Here is a 20,603-nt window from a genome sequence, read left to right as displayed (position 1 = left end):
GTGGTGTTCCATTTCTGTTGGGCTGCTTTTCCTGGTAACATATGCATAGCCTGTGATGGAGACGGACTGTTACTCCAGTTGTGTGGTGGTGCTGAAGAAACGAGTATTATTTTTATTACTAGGTGATCTCTTTCAAAATAGAATGCTCCTCTGGAGACAGTGACTTTCAAGGACTGAGGCGGACAAGTTAATTGCTGCTGAGGTTTAGATGTGTGACGAGGCAGCAAAGGGAGCTGGAGCTGGAGCTGGAGCTGGAGCAGCCAATAGGTTGAGTTCTTGTGATTCCAGCACAGCTGTTCTATAGGCAAGCAAAAAGAGCATTGAACAGTGGCTTATAAAACTTAAAATGTTTCTTCAATTTTTACATACAAATCCATTTTCACATTTCATATATATATATTTATGAATTTAGTCTCACAGTAAGTTGTATAAAGACAGATTTTTTTTTAAATGTAAGACAAATGTAGATATGTTTCTGTTCCTGAAGTGAATGTTTACGTATCACTTTGTAGCGACATTCTTTCACCCCTGTGTATAGAGATGGCTCTTTGTTGTCTTCATATAGTTATGTAAGAAAAGTGCTTATTTTGTTCAAGGGTTTTCTTTCCCGGAGGTGGAATGAAGCCAGGCAGTATTTGAGGCACTTTTTATTTGCCTGCCCAGTCCTGACCTTTCCAGAAATTACATAAGGTGGAGTTGAAGTTACAGTGTCCTACTGTGATCATACATCGAGGGCTTTCTTCCCTAAATCCCCCTCTTGTCTGCCCCAACTTACCTGTGTACCAGGAATGGAGGAAGTTTCCTGTAAGTAACTTCATATGCTGGAGTTCCTTCTCACAGTGATTTCAAAGAATTGTTCTAAATTCCAGCCTTTTAGCCAGCTATTAGAATCAGTGCAATGGAAGCAGAATATATATTTTTATATTAAAACAAGCAAACATGAATATCTTTGCTGGGTTTGAGCAGGCTGGTTGCTGGATGCTTACCCAGCCTCCTAACCAGAACAGGAAGAAAATCTCAGAGGTAGGCTGAGTTGAAGGCAGGGAAATTCACCATTTACCATCATGAGCAAAACAAACTTGAGTCAGGGGAAGATCAGTTTATTGCCAAATAAACATGGTGTGGTTATAAACAAATACAGAAACATTCCCTCCTACATGCTCAACTTCAATTCTTAATTCCTGTCAAGGGGGATGGGAAAACAGGCATTGCGATAACACTTTGTCTTTTCTGCTGCTTTCTTCTCATACTGCACCCTGCCCTCGTGTGGGATCGCTCCTTCAGCATCTGCACTGGTGCAGGCCCTGCTCATGGACTGTAGTATTTCAAGAGCTGTTCCAGCATATGTCTTCACTGTGGAGTAGAGGCCATCTGGAAAAGGCTGCTCCAGCATTTCCATGGCTTCTTCAGTGAGTCCACATCCACAGCTGCCGTCCTTCATTGCTGCACTTGGAGCTCTGCTCTGTGCCTGGAGCATCTCCTGCTGCACTGTCCTTGGCACCCACAGGGCTGCTTCTCACACATTTTTGCTCCTCTCCCTCACAGCTAGTGTGCAGTGTTTCCAACATTTTCTCAGATAACGTTTCCGCAGAAGCACTACTCACAGTGTTAATAGGGTCACTGGTGTCCTGTGGTGGCTGTTTTGGAGTCGTCTCATACCAGCCCCCTGGCCACGTCACAGCTGTGGGCCTCTTCTCACAGAAGCCAACCACACACCTTCCTTTGTGCGGCATAAACCCAATATAAGGTGTCATGTTTCCTCCTACTGGGTCACTGAATAGTTGGAGGGGATCTTGAAGATTCTCCAGTTCCAACCTCCTGTAGTGAGCAGGGCTGTGTCCCACCAGCCCAGGCTGACCCATCCAGTTTTGCCTTGAGCACCCCCAGGGACGAAGAACCCACAGCTTCTCTGGGCAGCTGTGCCAGTGCCTCACCACCCTCTGAGTATTCTAAGAATTTCATTCTAACTAATACAAATCTATTCCCCTCTACTTTAAAGCCAGCCTCCCTTGTCCTATCCCTATCAGACTATGTAAAGAGTCTGCCTCCTCTAGCTTATAAGCTCCCCAAGGTACTGGAAGGCTGCAATGACGTCTCCCCAGAGCCTATTCTCCAGGCTGAAAAAGCCCAGCTCCCTCAGCCTCTCTTCATAAGAGAAGTTCTTCCACCGTCTGACCGCCTTCACAGCCCTCCTCTGGACCCACTCCAACAGCTCCACATCCTTCCTGTACTATTAACTCTGGTTTTAGCTCAAATGTATTCGATTGAATCACCACGAGGGGAAATGTCTGTGTTGCACTTGGCATATTACAGTGTCATGCAGTTGTGAAGTGTTCCTGTTTTAGCTCTGTCCTTTGAAGTTGCCACCGGTTTTCAGCTGATTATCCTTTTCTTTATGCAGACTGTCTGCATTTGGAGTGGTTTGGGTCAGGCAGAAGTCCAAAGTGAAAGTACCTCTGTGTCTGTAACAACATCCAAATTACTAACTCTTGTTTGCACTGCTTTCAAAATACCCAGGCTCCCCATTAAATTACTGCATGTAGGATCCCATTGCTTAGGTTTGCATATATCCCAGTGGTCGCAACAGTCTGCAGGCACTGTCTGCCACGTATATTGAATAAAAATTACAGTAGGTCAAAACCAGTCTCACTTGTCTGCTACTTAAAACAGTTTGAACATCCTCTTAAGAGCATGGTTTAGAAAGCTGTGCTAACAGCCTCTTTGTAATGCAGTAGTGTTAATTTCCCCTTTAACTCTTCCATGGTTTCCCCTCAATTCCTCGTTTCGCTCTAGCTCAAAAAAAAAAAAAAGAGCCTCAGTTTTCTCCCTCAGCTCCATGAAGTAAAATGCAGGTGATAGGCAATATGGATGAAACATAAGAAACATCCCTATGCAGTTATTTCTGCAGCAAGTACAGTCTGTTTTCTCCTTTTTACAGGGTTTCCTGGGCTGCTATATGTTTGTGACTCCCAAATTCAAAAGACTGTGCTCTGGTTGCTTCCTTACAAGTAGTCCAATAGAAGTAAAAGAGGCGGTAGACTGAAGTAAAACTGGTAGAATTTTGCACGAGGTTTTTTGATGGTTTACCTTCACACTATCAACTCACACTTCTAATGTGTTTGCTGTTCTGCATGTAAGAAAAATCACATCAATGATAAAGGTTCTCTCAGCACAGTGATATGTAGTACCCGGGTACCTGATCATTTGCCCTCATGGTTTACTTTGCTGGAATCTCTTTGGCAGAATGGGCCAGAAGGTCAGGGGTCTTTTGTGAATGTCTGAGGCAATCGGCACATGAATCTCATAGGATGCAAAGCTTCCGGCTTCAGCTCTTGGAGAAATCCCCGTAATAGCCAATTTATATCTAGGAGACACATACATGTTTGTTTAATATAATACATGAAGTGGTGGTGTTGTTGTTACAGAATACCTGATGATGATAAGGCAAGAATTAACACCAAAATAAGGGCTGTTAGTGTAACTGTGGTGAAGGCACTCTTCTACATTTTTTTTTCTGAGTGAGTCCTGAGTCCTCTTTTATTAGAAAAATACTCATTTTTAAAAATCCTGATATTTGATGTCAAAACTTTCAAAAGTAACAAGTTATTCCAAGCTGGTCCATTTTTGAGGAGCACTAGAGATGTTTCTTTTCTGAAGATTCAACACAGCTGGATAATGTGCACGCAAACAGGAGTTATGCATGGAAAATCTTTGTCTCTTCTCTGCCTATGACACGTACTAGCCCTCTAGGAATAAATTTCATACTTCAAAATGAAGTATCAGCTTAGTTTCTTTTCTTTTTGGAGTTGCCTGTCTCTAGGTGAGCTTTCCTTTCTGAGAAGAGGTTCCGGATGATAAAGCACATACCTGAATTAAAACACAAAATGGTGTAAGAACAAGGGAAGGTAGTCCAAAGCACCCTCAGTTCATGTAGGAGAAATAATACAAGCCTTTGTATGGCAACTCTGAACGGTCCCTTTCATGAACATAAAAACTGAATACTACATTACAATGATGAGATTCTTCCAATTAGCCTTAAAGCCAATAACAGAACAAAGGCTTAGCCACAAGGTTAGTTGTAGTCCACATGTTTACAACAGTATATTGTTGTGAAGGAGAAAAAGCTCAGATTATATGCAATTTTTGGCTTTTTTAAAATCCCTCTGATGAATAAATAGGCCTCTGATGAATAAAAAGTCTTAATATAAATGTGAGTATTCACACCAACTGAGAGTAATGAGTGAGGAAGCATAGCACAGAATATGGCCAAATAGGAACTAATTAACAAGAAAACTTCCAAAGTCTGTATAAGGCCAAGATAATTTAAGAACTTTATATATGCATTAAAAATATATATATATATTATCTCTCCAACACATACACATTTCTTGCAAAATCAATTATTTGTGTATGAAAAACATCTGAATTCAAATCAGCTGCGCTTGAGCCATCCTGCAGTACTGTCCACGAGGTACTGCAAAGAAAGTTACAGTTTGTGAAAGAAGCTACGCTGATCTGATTGCAATTTTTAGTTGTCAAGGGCACTACAGTTGTGTTGAGACCTGGCATTCTGAAGGATGAGATACTTACCTGTAAACAGCACCAGCAGGTACATTTTCAGAACATAGGGGAAGTAGACTGAAAAGGCAAATGGAAATGGCAGCTTGATGGAGTATGTGCCAAAGGATTCAAAATAAGGCAGTGATACACAGATCGTAAATGCTGCAAAATAACATGGTAAGCCTTTGGTCAAAGGAAGTAGAAGATCACAGTAAAAGAGATTTATAGGGCACAGATAGCCACGCTGTATGCTGAACTTGCCATGTCGTTTATATGCACAGTTACACATTTTCTCCACGAGTTCAGTTTTGTAGGTCTGAGGTATTACTTTCTATAAACACAAGAATTAGGAGATTTTACTATTCATAAAAAATTCTGCCTCTGCTGCAGTTGTGCTGCTGCCCATATGTTCTTGGTGGGCACATTTCCCAATGCAAGCGTGATAAGTGGCTAAGCATGGCTAAGCTGACAGTGTCAGCCTCAGTGGGAAAAAAAGCAGCACTGTTATTTTTAGGCTAATGCAGTCAGTCTGGAATCTGTGTGTTTTACCATACTCTTAAAAAACAGAGAACTCCTAAAAAGAAAGAAGTCACAGAAAAGACAAGTGACACGAAGGTTAATTAGACTGTACAGAAACATTTATGTCTGCTTTGGCAACACAGAAATGTCTTAGTAACACAAATGACAATTGAACAGATTAAATTTTATTGGAGAAGATAAATAAATCTGTGGTTGGTCCCCCATCGCATCTCCTTACCTTTAGCCAGAACTGAAAGCGGGTAGAGCAGGATGCACAGTGAGAAGTTCAGCCATGTCAGTGGTAAGTAGTGTATGTCCATCCTTGCCAACATGTTGTAAGTGTACCTACAGCAAGAGGAAGAGGAGGTGATCTCAGATGGAATAAGCGTGTTTTTAAAGAAGCATTACTGAAAAATCTGAGGGGGTTGCAGAAGAGTGTAGAAGTATGCATCTGAGAATCTTCCAGAGCATAACTTTAGAAATTCTGTTCAGACTCTCATTCAGGTTGAAAAATGGATAGTTCACAGTTTTCACAAGTGTTATTTGCAGTGCTAACCTGAAGCAGGCAGACAGCAAGACAGCTCTCCAGCCCAAAGTGCACATGATTCCAACTCAGTGCATCAGACAGCAGATTTCAGATGGGCACATTACAAGGGAGGGGCAGGTGCAGCATGACTGCTGGTTGGTTAAGAAAATGCTTATGTATGTCCACTAGAATAGTTACAGCACTGCTAGAGGCTGAACAGCCAGGCACACACAGGTATTCACTCTTCTGTAGTATGGCTGTCCCTCCTCTGGGCCTCAGAAGGGGTCATTGGTACCAAAAAAAAAAAATAATAGTAGCACTCCAGTCTACTGCAGCATTTTGTTCTTAGTGTGGCTGCTGATGCTGATGCCTCCCATGAGGAGACCTGAACGCCTAGGACCTCAGTGTCCAAAAGTGAGCTAAAGATAGCAAGTTTCTGTGACCTATAACTAACCAATGGCTTTCTGGACAGTGCAGAAGCCTGTCCATTCATACTTCTGGCCATCTGAAAGGCTCTTTGCCCTGTGGTAATGCTAGAGATATCTAAAAAAGGTAAACCACTGTTAGCCAGAACTGTTTCTGACGGATAAAGCCAGCATTAAACAAACCTCATACTTCTTCTACTAATTAACTAAACTAATTTTGTATAATTCCTGGACTGTAGGAGACTGGAAGGCTAGAAATGTGTCAGTTTCTCTCAAGCTTACCCTCTACAACTTCTCTCTTTTTAAAATTAGTGTTTCTAAGGCTTAACCTCAATCCAGTGGAAAAAGGAGACAGCAACTCCCTCTCTATATACCTCTCTGGACTGTCTATGACATAAGCAAGAAAGCTCAGACATGGAAAACTTTGCAGTATTTGCCATCAGTGTATCACTAGCCCTAATGCACAGGGATTTATGTCCCTAAAGAACTATGTGCTAGAGTTTAGTAATACTTCAAGACTCATACGCTGTGGGATGGAATAATGTCTAATGCTCCTCTGAATTGCTAGACCACAGCACAGGTGCTGTAAAGTAAACCAGTTAAGATGTCTGAGTCAGCAGGAGTTATTTTATGCATTCACGTTTTAATTGTACACTTGCTGCTTCCAACCACTACATCCTACCTACCGATTAAAGAGCCACTGTTACTGACATGAAGTTGGATTCTGTTTGTCAACAATAATGTAAAATCATCATGTATTTACAGAACTATCATGCATCAACAGGACTGTATAGCCAATATTATTTACACTTTTGACCTCTCCCTGGCTGTGCAGAATGTTTTCATTTGAAATTAAGTTCTACTCTGTCAGCTTTACTAAATTCAAAAATAAATGGAGTGATGATCCAAACAAGACAACAAGTGGCTTATTAACGCGTGTGGTACAAAGAGATTTTAATTCAGCTTCAGACTTTCTTATCAATCCTACCAGCCAGTTTCCTTTTCCAGGTCTCTTGTAATAAGCATTTCTTCTGTTGCTTAAATACGTACTCCCCAGTCAGTCCTCAAAACAGTGTATTCAAAATAGCAGAGGACTATTTTACATGGATAGGCAGTGTGTAACCCATAAAGAAATCAGCTCCTGTTGGGAGGTTATCATGAGGGCTTTGCCTTGTTTGAACGCTTGACTCCATCTTCTCTCCTTGCTGTAAGTCTACAAACTGAGGCTCACAGAGGCTTAAGTAACATTTGAAAAATGTTACTGACTGCAGATATCAAAGCAAAAATCAGCAAGATGGAATTTGCACTGTTATATTCCACCACGGTCACCACACAGATCTTCTGAGATATAAATCCTAAACTGTGTTGTGTCCTTTTTGTCTCTTCTGAGTTCTTCCTATGTGTGTAACTACACCAAAATTCTTGCTCTCTGCAGGAGGAGCTCCTTGGTTTTCCATATAAAGCACAGTGCAATTAAATGTAGAATAACTTTTCAATCTCAAGAATAAGTTCTGCAGGTGCTGCCTTGCTGTGCCAACTGTCTTTGGATCAACATGACATATTAAAACAAATAGCTGTGCTTTTAAATACTAAAACAATGGGATTGTAAATCACACTGGGAAACTGCCACTCCCCTGTACATTGCTAGGATTTTCTTCATTCTTTTTGTTAATAAAGTCCAATCCTTTGAACCAGAAATGTTAATGCAGTGATTTGCTTCTGTAAATTACTCTGTCTCCCAGATATGCCAATTATTATGAAAATTAGTAAGCATCTTATCAAGTCTAAGCTTTTATTTAAAATTGAAAAAAACTTTTTTCTGTCAATTTCAATATAGTAAGAACAAACCACTTTCCCTTCACAGTTTCACCACTGACTTCTTACCTGACCACATCTAATAAATTCCAAAGGAAAAATAAAACACACACAATGTATTTCCCTTGAACTTCTTCCTGACTGTTGATCACGACAAACAACACAATTATTCTCTCAGAGATCTGAAAGGAAAAAAAAGAACTGTGAACTCAGGCTAGCATGTTCAATAACTCTTGTTTCTATGCTGTTTTAGCAAAACAGTATGCTAGACAGCAGTAATGTCACATTCCCAGCTCTGCTTTTCATAGCTTGGAGATCTGAATCTTGAAGGATCTCTCTCATGGGAGATTTCCAAAAATTAGGCAGTTTGTTACAGACCCTAAAATCAGACTGCGCTGTGGAGAGAGAATTCTGCAATTCTGTCAGCGTGAAAGATACTTCAAGGAATTGCCACAAGGAAGTGTGTCACCTGGAAACAAAAGCTTTAGCACAGTAATGAAAAGTTCAACATATCTTTCTCTGTGAGAACTGAAGCAAGGAGAAGGACACAGTGCTACCTGAGAAAGGGACACTTCCAGGAAATGTCACTCGGTGTGAGCTTAGGCACACATATCTGGAATTGTGTAAATACACGTGTGCACGCATACACAAATGTATATACCTAGGTTTACAGACATATACAAACTGCTAAGATGCAGTTCACTTGTACAGGTCATCTGTCTCTTGCACAAATGAAAATACATCCTTCTCTGTCACTACTCCCTTAAAAAAAAAAAAAAAGTAGCAAAACCAGAAGTCCAATGTTTTCGTGTTCAGAAAAGGGAAGTATGTGCTAACACATCACAAAGCGTAAGTAAAACAGTTTCATTTTTAATTCCTTCTTGATCTTTGTGTTAAACTGGAGTTTCCTTCCTGTCCCAGCACTGGTCTCTCACAGGATACACCGAGTGCCATAGAAGAGGGTAAATTTCCACAAGGCAGCCTGGGCATTTAAATAAGTAAGTGAAACAGAACAGATCAGGCTAGCTGAGGCTTGCGCAGAAGCAGTCTGCACATTCACTTCCATTTACTAATAACAGTGACTATGCAGTATCATTAGCACCTGAGAAACAGCAGTCTTTCCCTACATCTCTTGCTGAAGTGTCAGTACCGTCTGTTTTTACTCCCTGAACAGAAGAATACTAAATTTCACTGCTTTGGCAACTGCAGTGACACGTGATATCCTGTCTCCTGGCCTCTTCTCAGTCACCCAGTCTGCAAATGCCATGAGGGACATTCATTTGCACCAGCTTTGTGCCCCTCCCTCCACTTCTGTTTCCCAAGCGCACCCATTACATGAGAACTGTCCTTCTGTTGCAGTGTGGCTTGGCCTTGACCTACCTAATTCTTCTCACAATTCTGACAGTCTGAAACTGTCCCTCAATGAGGCTGTCCCAAATTGGTTTTCCTGAAAACACCTGAGCTTGCTTTTGCACTGTCTGTAATGTGTTATCTCGACGTGTACCCTGCAAATTCTTCATTCAAACTCCACTAAAAGCTTCTTTCTGCAATAGAGTCAGCAGAAAAATCAGCTGTCACAGGGGTGCATTTGCAGCTGGTTTTATTGAAGGTGATTTACCTCCGTCCATGTGCTCCCACAGCACTGCCATTACCACCTGTTCTCATCTCTGAGACTAACTTAACTGTGGATGTGCATAAACATGCACCCCCAGGGATGCATCTAAGGATGTTGTTTACTTACAGTCAGAACAAGCAGTGGAAAAAAAGAAGTGCCACAACCACTACCAAATTATTGCAGCCTTACAGTGCACTATTGGCAGTAGCCCAGCAGGCTGTGGTAGGATAAGCCTCTCTACCGTTTTTTTCCAGTGCATTATGGAAAATATGTCCTCTTCCCAAGATGCAGAGGAAGGCATGGCAAAGCACAAAGGATTAATGTAAGCATACAGATGCTTAAGCTGTACCGTCACAGCAAAAACAGACCAACGCAAATGAAAGCAGAGCCTGTATCCAGAAGTCTGTGCACCTTATCTGGATAGCATGAAAGTGATGCTAACATCAAGATAAGGCAGTTTTTTTGATGGGGAAACAGCCAAGTAAAGATCCACATCTATCTTTACCATAGGGCAAATGCTGAGAGTCACAGTGCCAAACCCTTCTCTGACTCACCCTGTTAATGCTGCCCTGGATAATACTGCACTAATTGCAGTACACAGGAAAGATCACTGTTTTCTTGCTTACAGTTCACATCTGCTGTCTTCTGTGCTGGTTCACAGAAGTGTGTGTGCAGGCTTCCTTGATCTCTGCTTCCGTAGGGATGGGTGTGAAAAGAAAGACCATGTCAGGGTTGGGGAGTGTGTAAACTCTCCAAAGGAAGACCTCACTCTAATGCCAGGCAGGCTTACTGGACTGCTCTTGTCTCCAAGAAATGACATGAGATTTGTTAAAGGATTATATATATAGGAGATTGGGTGCTTTTCAAAAAATAAAATAAAATAAAAATCCTGATTAGTGTACAGATGTATGGATTTAAGCAGGAAGAAAAAGCAGTTACTTGTTTTTGGCAAATTTGATACCATACTGCATGAGCAGCATGAAGAACAGAGATCTCTACTAGTCACTCCATCTCTAATGGAGATTTTAAAAGAGGAACATCTTCACCCTTGTAATATGTCACTTGGCAAAAATGGACTATTTACAAAACTAAAAACACAACTAACTTACTCTTAGTCTTCTACCTTCTGACTGCAGAGAGCTACACTAGTTTCACCATTATTCAAATGTTAAAGATTAGAAAGGTTTGAAGGTAAATTCAAGTCAACAGTTTTACTTTTTCTGATGCATTAAAAAAAAAAAAAAATTTCCAAAACCTAGTTGAACTCCCAACAGAAAGCAAGACCACAGTATGAAAAACACCAGCAAACCACAGAATTACAGGGGCTGGAAGGGACCTCAAGATATCATAATGCTCAACCCCCCTGCTAAACCACAATAGATCGCACAGGTAGGCATCCAGACCTTTCAGAGTAGCATGGCTAGTTCAGAATTACGTAAGTTGTAGAATACAGCCAAGGACATACCTGCAAAAACCTGGGGAAGAGACGGCTTTTATCAATGCCAATGAGGATGTGTAGGATCTCCAGTATAGACAACAACTGACAAAGGCGCATCACAAGACCTATGGAGTAAAATGTGTCGGCCAATGAATCTACAGGAAAAATAAAGAAGAAAATTGGAAATTGGTTACAAAGCAAAAGTCCAGACCAACTGCTGAGTTTGATTCTGCCTGTCGCACCTGGAAATGACAAAAAATAGAATTCATATGGTACCAAAATTTCAGGTAGCAGAAGCAGAGATTTAGGGAGGGAAAAAGGCAGCCTGCTGTGTCTGCAGATTATAGAATCACAGAATCACAAGGTTGGAAAGGATCTACAAGATCATCTAGTCCAACCGTCCTCCCATCACCAATGCTACCACAAGCACTACACCAAACCTTGTAGCTCCTCATCCAGACGCCTCTTGAACACTGCCAGGGACGGCGACTCCACCACCTCCCTGGGCAGCCATTCCAGTGCCTGACCACTCTCTGAGAGAAGAAGTTCTTCCTCATGTCTAACCTAAACCTCCTCTGGTACAACTTGTAGCTATTTCCTCAGGTCCTGTTTGTTGCCTGGGAGAAGAGGCCAAACCCCTCCTCACCACAACCTCCCTTCAGGAAGTCGTAGAGTGCAATGAGGTCTCCCCTGAGCCTCCTCTTCTCCAGACTGAACAATCCCAGCTCCCTCAGCCGCTCCTCATAAGATTTGTGCTCCAGACCCCTCACCGGTTTTGTTGCCCTTCTCTAGACTGTTCCAGGGCCTCAGTGTCTTTCTTGTAGTGAGGGGCCCAAAACATATCTGGAATTGAGTAAATACACGTGTGCACGCATACACGAATGTATATACCTAGGTTTACAGACATATACAAACTGCTAAGATGCAGTTCACTCACATACTCGAGGTGCGGCCTCACCATTGCGGAGTAGAGGTGGATGATCACCTCCCTGCTCCTGCTGGCCACACTGTTTCTAATGCAGGCCAGGATGCTGTTGGCCCTCTTGGCCACCTGGGCACACTGTCGGCTCATGTTCAGCCGAGCATCAACCAACACCCCCAGGTCACTTTCCTCTTCACAGTCATCCAGCCACTCAGCCCCAAGCCTATAACATGCATGGGGTTGTTGTGGCCAAAGTGCAGGACCCCGCACGTGGCCTTGTTGAACCTCATCCCATTTGTCCTAGCCCAGCGATCCAGCCTATCCAGATTCCTCTGAAGGGCCTCCCTACCCTCAGGCAGATCTCACACAGAGGCAGGAAGCAGAGAAAAGAATGGGAGTGTCTATATTTGATGCACTGGCAGACACTGCACAGGATATGTTGGTTTACAGATATCCCTTTAGGATATTTCCAAACATGAAGAAGCGTAAGATATGAGGAGATGCTGAAGTTCCTGCCTGTATCTGTACCCATGATACCTCCTAAATCAGCTCAACCACAAAATATGTATGTTATGTATCCCCAACTGCCACCTCTAAACTATTTTGAATTTCCAGTCATTTGTTTTCTATTTTCGTGCATTAACTTCAGACAACTGAAACTGAAATATGCTGTGAAGTTTTGGGAGATGCAAAGTTGTGTGCAGTAATTACAAACATGTTCCCTCCCAGTGGCTTCAATAGGACTGATACCATAATGACTTGACGTACTCCCATGTAGGTCTGAGTCTAAATCAAATGTTGCTGGCACAGTACTGAATATTAAAAAGCTCAATTTTTGCTGCAGTATACAAGTAAATTGTTCATCCTTTTTAATGAAAAGAAGCAATGTTTTTCTTAATTAAAATTACAACCCATGGTATTGGACAGAGCTATGTATGTCTACATTTTGTTAAGTTTCTCTACACCACCACCTCCTAAAATGTTTAAGGGAAACACAGAGCGAAACCTACCTTTTCCAAACGACATGTACCTGATGATCATATTTGTAAATATCCAGGAATGCCCACAGAATTGCATCAGGTCATACACAAAGAGGTAGGTCTTCATGATAAAGCTGTGGAGGTGAAAATGTTAAAACAAACTGTATTATTTAAATACGACTCCAAAAATAATGCCTTCCACTGAATTCCATGGAAATTACAACAGATGCAAAGAGCACAATAATGCTATTTGATGGAGCAAATTCTCAGCTGTGTCATTCTGCACACTTTCAAGTTACATTTAATAAATTGAATCATCTGTTGAAGCCAACAGATTTTTATAGCTATTCTGATTTTAATAAATAATCATAGAATCACAGAACGTCAGGGATTGGAAGAGATCTTGAAAGATCACCTAGTCCAAATAATCTGATTGCAGAATGCTATAGGTTCTGGAGATATTTAATTTCAATTCCCATAAATACATTTTCTTATCACTTATTCTGTAGAGGATGATCGTCTGTCCTCCAGCTACAAAAAGGGCTATCTTTTTTGAAAATGAATGTATTAATTTTTTTATAAGAGTTCATCTAACTAATTGATTCTCTGTCCCAGTAATTACTAAGATCTCTTGCCCTTTGTTCCCATGTGTTTGTGTTATCGTGAAATGTCTGCCACCAAACCTTTTTTCCTTTATGTCCACACATAAGCAAAGTGAATTTCTGTGCTTTGGAATATATGAACATTATAAATGAATATAATTCATTCCCAACATTGTAGTAAGGTTACTACAATAATAAGTTAGCAAGATAATAAATAGCAATCACAATAAATAATAAGAATATGGATGGTTGTGCTGTTTGGTTGGTGGTTTGTTGTTGTTTTTTTGCAAACTGACTTAGGTAATCTGACTTAGATTTTTAATCGAAGTATATCCTACGGTTATCATAGTAAATGCCTTTCTTCCTCTCTTCCTGATACACAGGATGGCTGTTATTCCAACAATTACTTCTACAAGCACAAAAGGATTTGTTGGCACAGTTTGCCTCCAAAGAGACATCAGTGCACACTGATACTATCAAAGTAGGATACTTGAAGACAAGACAAGAGACAATCTGTAAACTTTTATTTTGGGACAACTATGATACAGCTGAATTAGACTGAAATCCAGTAAGACCAAATGACCTAAAATTCCACCTGCTTTCTTGCTGGATGGCACATTTCTTTCTTCTTATGGTAAAAAAGAAACAACCACCCAGCCAAAAAAACCACAAACAAGTGGGACACTGTACATGGCAAAAAGATAAAAAAAATATTGTTGGGATTTATTGCCTTATTACTGCAGCCTGTAATGTAGGAAAGCTATAGGAATCATCATAAAAATCCTAAGGCTTTCCAGACAGTGCCTCCGCCACTCTGTTTGGCCCCATACTGCCATGTGAGCTTTGCATTGAGTGCACGGTCTCTCTCTTCCGGAGAAGAGCTTATCACATCTGCTAAATCTATCTCTTTTCCTCAGAACATGTCCTTCAGTGGCATTTACTTTCTGAATTCTTCCTCCATCCACTGGCTAGATGTTATTGTATTAGCAATTCTTAAACAGCCTAATCTTAGCTAAGCAGAGTGTCAAGGTGTTTGTAACTGCAGCTTCATGCTGGCATTTAGTCGTTATGGCACACATTCTGTGTTAAACTCATGATCTTTTAAATGTACATGCTGTTGTTATAGAGAGCCCCATTATTGCCCATGAAGCATAGAGATGCGCGGGCAGGCACTGTGGAATTTTGTTACCTGGAAGACCGATCTCTCATGTGTTGGTGTTCTTTGAGTGAAGGAGTACTCCTGATCTCAAAATGGGGTTTCATCCCACTGTGTTAATACTTACACAAAAGGTACCAAGACCAAAGAGATGACTTTGGCAGATGCAAATAAATCTGCAAAGTATAAAAGGTGGTATCAGTGCAATCACAGGAAATGGAAATGCAGTTGTTCCCTATAATCTTCCTCATCTCCAGGGTGTTAAGGCCAGACCCTTCTCCTAGGTAGTCAGGAGCAGATTGAAGTTAACTCATCTCCCTGTTCTGTCAGTTTTGTGTCACAAGAGAAAGTTCATCCACATTCTTCTGTTTGACTGGCCACTGGCAGACGAGATGGGCTTTAATTAGATTCCCTTCTCTGCTCAACTCACAGCAGGCAACACTCCACATCCACCTCACAGAGCCTGTGGCTGCAGCACCCTAGCAGGAAAAGCATAGACCAGCAAGTCCAGCAACTTCCTGTGGACAGCAGTTCAGTTTAGGCTCACTGACTGATCTTGCCAATCTCATTCTGCCTCCTCAGTGCCTGGTTTGAAAAATGGAGTTTCTGCTGCCTCTGTTGTCTGTAGTGTGGTGCACTTCAGTGCTTCCGGAGTGCTTTTAATGTTTCTCAGACTGAAAGCATTGCACATCACAGTGCTCTGATAACAGGTGAAAGAAAAAGACATGGGACTTGCAGTAAAGAGATACAGAAGGTCAATACGCTGTCTGTTGTTTGGGTTTTCAATTCCACATTACCTACTGTGGCTGATTTTATAACACATACACTGAAATGCTAGCAACCAACACTGCCTTGCATAGTGGCAGTGCTCACCTTACTCTCTCTGGCTCTGAGCTGGAAACCTAGAACCCTTAGATGAAACACAGGGCCATTCTGATCTTATACAGACAAGATGTTCTGAAGCTTCTTTTCCTCCCTGCCGTTCAGCAGCAGAACCACGTCAGCGTGGCTGGGCAGAGGGTCAGCCTGCACCTTGTTCGGTGGCTGTGCCAAATGAGGCCTCCCCCAGGGGTCCACCCTTCCCAGCCAGGGCCTACGTGGGCCGGGTGCTTCCCCGCCACGGCAGCAACTGCACTCCCAGCTGCCTTCCCTGAGCCCAGACTGGCTCATTGCACATGACAAAGCAGCCCTTGCCCTGAAACCAGGCAGCAGTGTTACTTTAGATTTATTTAATTCTCTAGAAAAGGTTTGCTAGAAAAGCCCCTTCACTGACACGGTTTCCTTCTAAGTCACCCTGGTCTGAACTTCTGCCCCTTCCCCCTCCCACCCTGAGGGAAGCTGCAAGTGCTGCAGCTCAGGAAGGAGAGCTGCTGAGACCCTGCAGAAAGACGTGCTTTTCTCTCACAGGCACATCCCACACTGCTTTGTTTCCCCCTCCTTTTCCTGACGAGCAGCCCAGGTCATCCCTGCACACGGGACATTACCTGTTGCGGGGGTCAGACTGCTGCAACTGCTCCTGATCTTCCTCCTTTTTTCTCTTCACAGCTGCAGCAGCTGTTTGCTGGGATATCACCCCTCCTCTTTCCTCTTCCCCCACCCACAACGTCACTCTTTTGTAGCACTAAGCAGGAACAGTACTGCACTTCCGAGAAGGGAGTTTCTAACCTCAAATGTCTCCACACTGCCAGCCATGCTCCTCACACAGCCTAGCCCACCCTACTCTCACCTGGACCAGCCTAGCCCAGCCTATCTTAACCTAACTTAGCCTACTCTACCTTACCCAAGCCTAACCTAACCTTGCCTAGCTACTTCAGCCTAGCCAAGTTTAACTTGATCTAAATCTAATTTGGTTTCTTGCCTGCACCAATAAGCTACTCCGTAAATCCCACTAACTTTGTCTTCCAAGACAGAGCAATATTTTGAGTGATCACTCAAACGCAACTTTTTTTTTTTCTCTTCTGGTTAGATAATCAGTGCTACAACAACGCTAACAGGGAAGGCTGGCAGCATAGCATAAAGAGGGCACTTTACTTCAGACAGAGGAAATAATTTTCCATTTCTTGCCCAGAAGTATCTATTAATTCATGCTCCTGTGAAACATGGACACTACTGACAGGGGAAATGCGTATGTACAAGATTCCTGCTGCCCTTAAGTCTTCTGAAATCTCAATATAAATTAGATGAAAATCATCAACAATTATTATTATAATATATAAACTGCCTTCCGGCAATCAATATTTTCCCACTAGCACTCACGTTGAAGCATATCCCACCTCACAGGAGGTTTAAAATTTAGTACTGTGAAAAAGTCGCCAAGGACATAACATAGTAGGATTTCGTGCAAATAGTCCAAGAAGTCTGGGGGATGCTGTCCTACGTCTTGTCTGGAAGCAGTGTGGAGCAACCACCTCCATCCTGCTATGTCCCACAGAGGGAAGAAATCCCTCCCTCCATGGCAACGAGCTGATATCTCTTGGGGGGATTCTGTTTTCTCTGTTTTCCCTGGCTGTGTCTCCCCCGTGGTACCTCCATGGTAGGGTCACACAGGCATGCAGAGCTCTCCTGCTGGTGTGGTACTCTCTTCTACGTTTTTTCTTGGCTAAGTATTCCTTTCTCAGGAGAAAATAATAGATCAGAATTAAACAGATGTTTAAGAAAATAAGTTAAACAAATGCTTATTGAAATGCTCTGCCTCAACAGAGCATTTTGCAAGCTTTTGCAACACAGCTCCTGCGCTGCGTGCCTCTGGGAAGTCGACTGGTGTAACTAACCCTGTCAGCAGCTGAGATCATGACTGTAATAAGATCCAGCAGCTGGCAGAGAAGCAATTTTCAAATACCAGGACAACGTGTAAAAGCAACAAAGGCTCATCCAGCTTCATGATTTGCAAAATCCATTATGAATAAGTGCCAAGTTAGTACTCCTACGGAAAACAAGAGCACCCGCAGTTCCTGATAGATGTGGTCTTCATGCCCTCCCTCAGCACCAGTGCCAGTCACCAACAGCAGAAACCAGCAGGAGGCATTTCAAGGAAAAAAGTCCCACCCCATCTGCTTGGCTTTCGTCATCTGTAACCAACCTTTTGTGTTTGCTCCAGGATGGTCCTTCTCTACTGTAGGCAATGGGTATTTTAGAAAAAGCAGGCTTTTTCTAAAAGTCATGACTTTTCTTCACCACTGTCCTGCAGCTGGAGTGGAGCACAAGGAAGGAAAAGAGGGGCCAGAGACAGCCTTCTTGTAGCTCATACCCAGATCTCCCAAAGTTACCTGGAGGACACATGACACCATTACTCTCTTTACTTGTTCCTTCCTTGGAGTCTTTCATGGGAGCAGGTGATCTGCCCTCTAGATTAACCGTGACACTCAAAACCTGCCCTACAGCTTGATAAAAATAGATTGATTTGGGTATTCACTATTTTCACTGATCTGTCAGACTATATGCTACTATCCTAAATGGAGGTAATCAGTAGAAGACTTTCAACTATGCTTTCAGCATAGGAGAAACATGCAAAACACGTTTCTGTAACTCAGCGCTATCCTTTTGCAAGGGCTCTCTCATCAGGCCTCCTAACTCCCTACCAGTCACTTTTCAGCAGACGGGTTTTGCAGAGGGAGGCAATGAAAGGATCAACTGAGTATCAAAGACCTACCAAGCTCTGCAGTGAGTCATGAGTCTCTGTGCTCCATACTGGGATGAGAACAACAGACCCGTCAAATCATCAGGAAGAATTAATGCTCAGGGAAATTCCCTTTTTTTGGCTTTAGCTATTACTAAGTCACTTACTACAGAAGCTGTGTAATAGTTTTCAACACTTTCAGGAGACACCCTGCTATGGGGAACTCAGAAGGAATGGGAAATGTACTGGTGACCAAATCCTTTCTGAATACAGTCAATAGCTGTGACAGGCTTTGAACCTTGCCCAAAGGCAAACAGCATGAGTTCAGCAGCAGAAATTTTTTAGTTTTAACTATTAAAAATTATAATCTCAATTAAGGATCTACAACAGCCAATATGAGCTCTACACAAAAAGTGAAGACCAGAACTGAATCCATCTCTAAGTCGAGGAGATCTGAACAGAAAGCATATTAATTTCTTAATGAAAGAACAGCACTTTCATAAATATTCAAAGCAAAACAGGGTTGGGTGGGTTTTGTTTGTTTGTCTTTTTTGGGGGGTTGTTTATGAGGTTTTTGTTGTTGTTGTTTTTGTTGTTGTTGGTTTTGGTGTTGTAGAAGAAAAACTTTCATTTATTTAAATATGTTTGTCAAGATATTTCCTTTCTAGGAAAATTAGCTGTACTCACAGTCCTCCAGCTAAGTCCAGAGGAAGCTGTAAAGGCTCTAGCCTGCCAAGATAAGAAAGCTGGGGAATACAGCATTCAGAAAAAGCTAAAGTGAGTAGACATCGTAGTAACTGGTGTGAAGGGGGCAGATATACTGCTTGGAATCTTATTATTTCTTCTTCTTAGTGTGGGTTTTGACTTTGCAAATGCTGTTCTAAAGTTATTTTGCGGAGATAAACATTAATGGCTTTTCTGTACACTGCCGTATTTTCAAAAATCAGATGAGGAATTTGACTGTTACTTGGATTGGGTCTCAGGCTGTTATTTGCTCAGAATTTTGAATTATTCATCACTGAAGTTAATATCTGGTTTCAGAACCCCAATCTGAAAGAGTCTGAGTGCAAGAAGGCTGGTTCTGGAGAATCAATTCACCCTGCTGTCTTTTGCTAGGAGACACGAGGAAGGACATGCATTTCTCTGTGCTCATCTACTCATGAAGTACCATTGCTTCAAAACTAGCACTCCTTCAATGAAATTAAAACAGAGGACACAGAGGTTCATGTGTGCTGGGTTTTGGCTTTAGTATCATACAGGGAGAAGAGGCATTCACCCAGGATGCAACTGATGAGGAAGCTAAATTTGTTTGGAAACAAGGTAGGCTCAGCTGCGAGTTGGCGCAGAAGGGAGGGGTCCCACTGCAGCACCATAGTTGCCCTCCAGTTTGTAGAGGTGGCTTCAGCCCCAGAGTGGCTGCAGGCTAAGAAGGCATTGTCTTTGCTCTCCCTGTCAGAGTTTGCTCCTATGGGAACTCTGTGTTGAAAAGAAATGCTGTGCCTTACCAAGATTTCTTGATATAAATATGGAAAACACTGGTATAAATGACTCACCTTTCCTACATTTATAATATTAGATTATTTTGTATATAAAACCACAGTCACCATATTGGGAAGTATCAAGTTCTTACTTTTTCACCTTTTATGCAATGCATGAATTTTCTAAAGGAAAGTTACTTCCCCCGTGAGCAGCTCCTGCTCCTCTCTCCAGTCCACATCTCTGATCAGAGGGGTTTACAGCTGTCCTCTCTACCTGCAAGGGCTAATCCTGGATAATTGTTTGGGAAGTTACTCACACAGGTTTTGTTATACTTCTCCCCTCCCCCCCCCCCCCACTTCATTTGGTTTTGTTCTCTTTCTCTCTCTCTCTTCAATTTAAAAATGAAGTAAAGGCACAGTTTGCAGAACATGCTAAACCTGTGGAAGAATTGCTTTGGACAGCTGTATATGACTGCGACTTCTTGTGAAAAAAATCTGCCACAGTAAAGTCTGGAATAAGTACTCTGAAGGTCAGCTGTAGCTACTCTCATGTTTCATGTCATTTACAAGGCAGTTGATTCCAGTCTCATAAATATACTCCTGGAAACAGACTTTGCATAGATTAAATCATACACATTTTCATTAAATTTTCTAAAAAGTGCAGCATTGCACATGTAAAAAACATGCTCTGAAACTAGCCATGAAAAACAGCCACAACTGAGAATGTGGGACCGGAATCTGTGCAGCAAAGCACTAGTGTACATCTTTTGTGAAAACGTGTGGCATTTTTTTACTTATAAGCACTCTCAGCTTGGAAAGATTTTGTTTGTCTATGTTAAATTTTCTACCTGGATTTAAGTCTTCATGTTCACAGTTTTATTCATTTCCATTTGAAAATGATTTATATTCAAAACAGTATTTTACTATAAATGTCTTAATTTCCAGAAGAAT

General features: G+C 41.9%; 1 protein-coding gene across 1 annotated transcript; it reads right to left on the bottom strand.

Moving 5' to 3' along the window:
- Positions 1-3,784: 3,784 nt before the first annotated feature.
- Positions 3,785-14,665, bottom strand: HACD4 (3-hydroxyacyl-CoA dehydratase 4; the record flags this gene model as incomplete). The annotated part of the gene is made up of 7 exons (XM_079548262.1): positions 3,785-3,867; positions 4,591-4,722; positions 5,318-5,424; positions 7,915-8,027; positions 10,926-11,053; positions 12,831-12,934; positions 14,592-14,665. The coding sequence occupies 7 exons, from the start codon at positions 14,663-14,665 to the stop codon at positions 3,785-3,787; spliced, it is 741 nt and encodes a 246-aa protein (XP_079404388.1).
- Positions 14,666-20,603: the final 5,938 nt, after the last annotated feature.

The sequence above is a fragment of the Tetrao urogallus genome (assembly GCF_951394365.1).
Source record: "Tetrao urogallus genome assembly, chromosome: Z".
NCBI classification, from domain to species: Eukaryota; Metazoa; Chordata; class Aves; order Galliformes; family Phasianidae; genus Tetrao; species Tetrao urogallus.
The sequence above is the reverse complement of the archived record's forward strand: the minus strand, read 5'-3'. Positions and strand labels throughout refer to the sequence as shown.